Here is a 4439-nt window from a genome sequence, read left to right on the forward strand (position 1 = left end):
ACAAAAAAATAACAAATTTTTCATTAAATTAGAAAGATCATTTGTTTTTGAAGTTTTTATTCTATTTTCATAATAAAACAGCATGGCCGCAAGTAAAATATTTTTTTTCTAGTGTAGCAGTCAATGTGTTAAAGGCTACTATGGGTTTTATGTAGTACAAAATAGTTTTATAAGGATATAAGAAACATTCTCAGTATGTAGAATAAAAGATTTGATAATCATTAGAAAGTTTTCTAAGACAGAAAATATATGTTTTACTGCAATTAAAATTATAGAACTTAGAGAATCTAGGTTTGAGCTCTAATTCCTTTCTATTAACAGAAAACTCTCTAAGGCTTAGCTTTCTCCACTGGAAAAAAAATTGGGGATGGTATACTGATTACTGATTCCTACACCTCACAGGAGTACTATGGGGGATTGAATAGCAAGTAAAGTAAAAGTCTTAATACTACCTCTGGCTAAATACATTGTTGTTGTTAAATTTGAATCCAGTAAGTTATATATTTGGTATCATTCAGGTGTATCACGAACTGGGAAGACACAAATCCCTAAAGACAGGATGTCAGAGAAATCCCTGTACAGTACGCTTATATGAATTGCTAACCATGAGCCAAAGAAAGAAAGAGAAGGGCAGTTAGAAAAGGTAGAAAGAGAAATTCAAAAGTCTTAAGCTTATGACCAAGATCTTTTCCTTAATTTGATACATAAAACATTTCTGTAAACTTACATTATTGATTTTATCACTATTTGTTCTATGCCATTTTGTCATATTGACACCCAGTGGACAACAAAGGAATATAAATGTATCCTGAACATTTAATAAAACCCCATTAGTATTTTAGAAAATACTAATTTTCTAAGAACCAGAAAACTATATTTGTAACTAAAATTATTAAAATATAATTTACCATTTGATGATTTAGAAAACTATTCCTTTGTACATTTTAAAAATTATTTTTGAAAGCAATTAGGGTTTTGCACTTGAACTGGCATCTTAAGTTATAAAAATCAATTATCACTGATCACTATGGAAAAGCTTGATCAATGAAATGCTAAAAAAAATTTGCTAATTAGTAAAAAATGATCTTTTTTTTCATAAACATCAACGTCCATTAGTGGAATAGAAGCATGTTATAAAGCAACTTGAATGTTGAAACCATGTACGATGGCAAAGAGGCAGAAATGGGCTTTGTGAGACTTCATTTCTGGTTGAAACTTTTCCACTTACAAGCTGTCACATGAACTCTGTACCTTACTGAGGCAATTAGTGTAGATTTTACCTAAAAATCCTTTGAGATCCTCTAGCTTATGATTTTATGATTTATGTGAACTGAGCCATATATGATGGGCTTAAATTAAAAAATTATCTTCTACATAGAAAAAGTTAAGTCCTCCATAATGTAATCAGTTTTACTCGACTTTCATTTAAACATCAAGAGAAATAATATACTTTAATTTTATCAAGACTTTTATAAATTATTTAAAAAATTTTTGTTTTTTTGTTAAATAATATCAATATAAAACATATATACACATATATTTTGTTTAACTTACAATTTGCTAGGCACTTCATGGCAGATAATACCCAGTGAGGAAGGTCATCTACACACAAAAAAAATTAATATTGTTTAGTAAATCACACAACTTCTATGGTAATATATTTTAAAATTTCATATTTACATGTAATTATATATACATACATACATGTATTCACACATGTGTATTACTAGGATTAAAAACTGTTACATGTTTAATAAGACATAGGGTCAAGTCAGTATTTTAAAATATAAAAGTTTGAAAAAGTTATAGAGATCTTGAGTTTGACTCTATTCACATTACATAAAACAATTAGTTAACTCGAAATCAAGGATTAATTATTTTCAGGGAGTGTTCAGATATGAACTCAACATTCATTTTTATCTTCTCTTCGTCCCTGTTTCTGTCCTGTCTATTGCTACGCTATTTGAATATTACTGATTTGGGTGAGACCTATGATTGAAATGAACTATCTGAATGTTAGGGTGCTTTTACAGCAGGGCTTGCTTGAAGTCTTTCAATTGCTGCTAACCTGCAGTTTTTTGACACAAACACCTAAACCATGAATATACTTGGTTTGAAAAGTTTATGGTTACAGAGAATGGAAATCTTAAATGAGAGCACATACTATTAAGTATGTTATTTTAGGTAATGGAAGAAGGGACTGGTCTGAAGCCACGTGCATATGCCACATAGCAAACTCGTCAGTTTTGACATTTACATATTGTTCCTGCAATTAAAAACTCAAAGTTCTTGCCCATAGAAAGAAACCCAAAGTACATGTCAGTTAATTCTATAGATAGTAATTTATTACAAAAAATTGAGTGAACATTCTGAGAGATTTATTGATACATTAAAAAGCTTAGATTATAAGAAATGTATCTAGATTGAATTCTCTGATTTTCCTACCTATATCTTAAATCAATATAAATATAAATATAAATATAAATATAAATATACAAAATACAAAAAAGCCAGTGCCCTTTAGAATTCTCATCTTGAGAGTCTGGGCTTGTTTTATTGTGTGTTACTGTGGTTTTGCATATATATGTTTTGACCCCTATAAATCTGTATGTAACTGGTCATGTAAGCCTCATGAAGGCATGGACCTTCATGTTCTGTCTTGTTTATCACTAAATCTTTAACACAATGCCTGACATGTTGTAGGCTCCCAATAAAAATGTGGTTAATCAATAGTTTTTATTATACTTGTATACCTTTTCAATGTTTAACCCTGTCATTTTGTTAAAATCACGCATGAATCTACCTTAGCAGCTAAAATATTTCTTACAATAGCATGAATAATACTCACCTAAAATTTATTTCACTGTTATTACTAAAGTACCTATTACGATAAAACAATACATCCTCTGATGCTCCCCCTCAATGAAAGTATTTTACTTTCTACATTTGGGCCTCTCTGCACCCCCTTATAGCTGTAACCTTAGTTAGCAAGTATGAAAAAATTCCAATTTCTTTTATTAATACCAACCTGATTTGTCTTGTAGTACGACAACTCCATGTTTACTTGTATTGGCCATGTTGTACATTATATATTGAGGAATTACTTGTCTTGGATTTATGACTTCTTCTAGCGATGGCACACCTAAAATAGTTTGCAGGCTAAATAGGAGAAAGAATATAAAATCTTTTTTTCTTCATAAAATAAGCAGGATAGATCATACATACTAATGAGTATGACTGGCTAACAAACAAAGCCATCAGAATATTTTATTTTTCTTTAAACCAAACTTCTAAGGTTTATATTTAGTATCCACTTTCAAATATATTTATCTCAATACCTTTTGAAGGATTTTAGTATATACCCCAAACTATGGCCATAATGTTGATACAGAGAAAAAAGCAAATCACACTGAAACATTCTATTTCCACTATACTAGAGTTATAGCGAGAGCATAAATTAAGAAACATATATAAATTCTAAGCTTTGAGAATTAATCTGTTCTTATTCATTTGCATATTTTGATCAAAATGTCAAATTAATAATTGAAACATTTCAGGAACTTTATTAAACTTATTTTTATCTTACTAGATCAGAATAATGCAGCGCCACACTTCTTCAACATCTTCCTGGCTTATTTCTCTATCATCAACTAAATTTTCTTGATCTTCGTTGATTATTGCGTGCTTTATTTTCTCTGTATTTTCCTGAAACAAGAATTATTTTGGTTAAATCTGTTATGCTCAAACTAAGAAAATATTGAACAGACACCACTGCTAATACTTAGTAATTCTATTAATATCTGTCCAATCTATTAATGTAGTCCATCAGTTATAAGGTAAGTGTTTTCTGAAGAAATAATATAACATATGGTAATGGAGATTTTGGTTTTGCGACTATCCACAATATTTTCAAATCGATCTAAAACAAAACACACTGGAATTATTTATATATTTATATAATGGTATTTATATACCATTTTCAAATATGTCTTACTACCATTTTTATCATAGTTTCTATGGGTTCCAAACAATTATACACATACACTATTAGAATGTAATATAGGTTAGGAGATTTCACTATTGTCTTTAAATATTAATATATCACCTACTTTTAATGATTCTATTATTAAGCACATGGTAATTATATTTAAACTAGTGACTAGTAAAAGGATGTTTTACCTGAGAGAAACGTAATCCATGCTTTTTAGGAGTTCTACGAGATAAGTTTCGTAATTTAAAAATACTATCTTTATCTTTGGAAAAGTTCTCTATGCTGTTTTTTCTCAATTCTGGATGCCTTCGTGGAAGAGTTTTAAGTGGAGAAGTTGTAGGAAATCTGGTTTAAAAATAATGAGCAATTAAAAAATATAAGATCAGAAACAAACTTTTAGAGCCTATCTTAAAAATCACAAAAGAACCTCATTTATTGACATTACCAA

The 4439-nt window shown here is 29.2% G+C and overlaps 1 protein-coding gene across 1 annotated transcript in view; it reads right to left on the reverse strand.

The window, feature by feature from the left end:
- The window catches only part of DEPDC1 (DEP domain containing 1), an 18463-nt gene that overhangs the window by 9309 nt on the left and 4715 nt on the right, over positions 1–4439 (reverse strand). Inside the window, exons 3-6 of the mRNA XM_012653760.1 lie at positions 4180–4336; positions 3587–3705; positions 3029–3159; positions 1551–1602 (exon numbers count right to left, since the gene is read on the reverse strand). Coding sequence (XP_012509214.1) covers positions 1551–1602; positions 3029–3159; positions 3587–3705; positions 4180–4336 — 459 coding nt within the window. The remainder of the gene's footprint in view (positions 1–1550; positions 1603–3028; positions 3160–3586; positions 3706–4179; positions 4337–4439) is intronic.

This window comes from Propithecus coquereli, unplaced genomic scaffold (genome assembly GCF_000956105.1).
Source record: "Propithecus coquereli isolate 6110/MARCELLA unplaced genomic scaffold, Pcoq_1.0 Scaffold427, whole genome shotgun sequence".
In the NCBI taxonomy this organism is placed as follows: domain Eukaryota; kingdom Metazoa; phylum Chordata; class Mammalia; order Primates; family Indriidae; genus Propithecus; species Propithecus coquereli.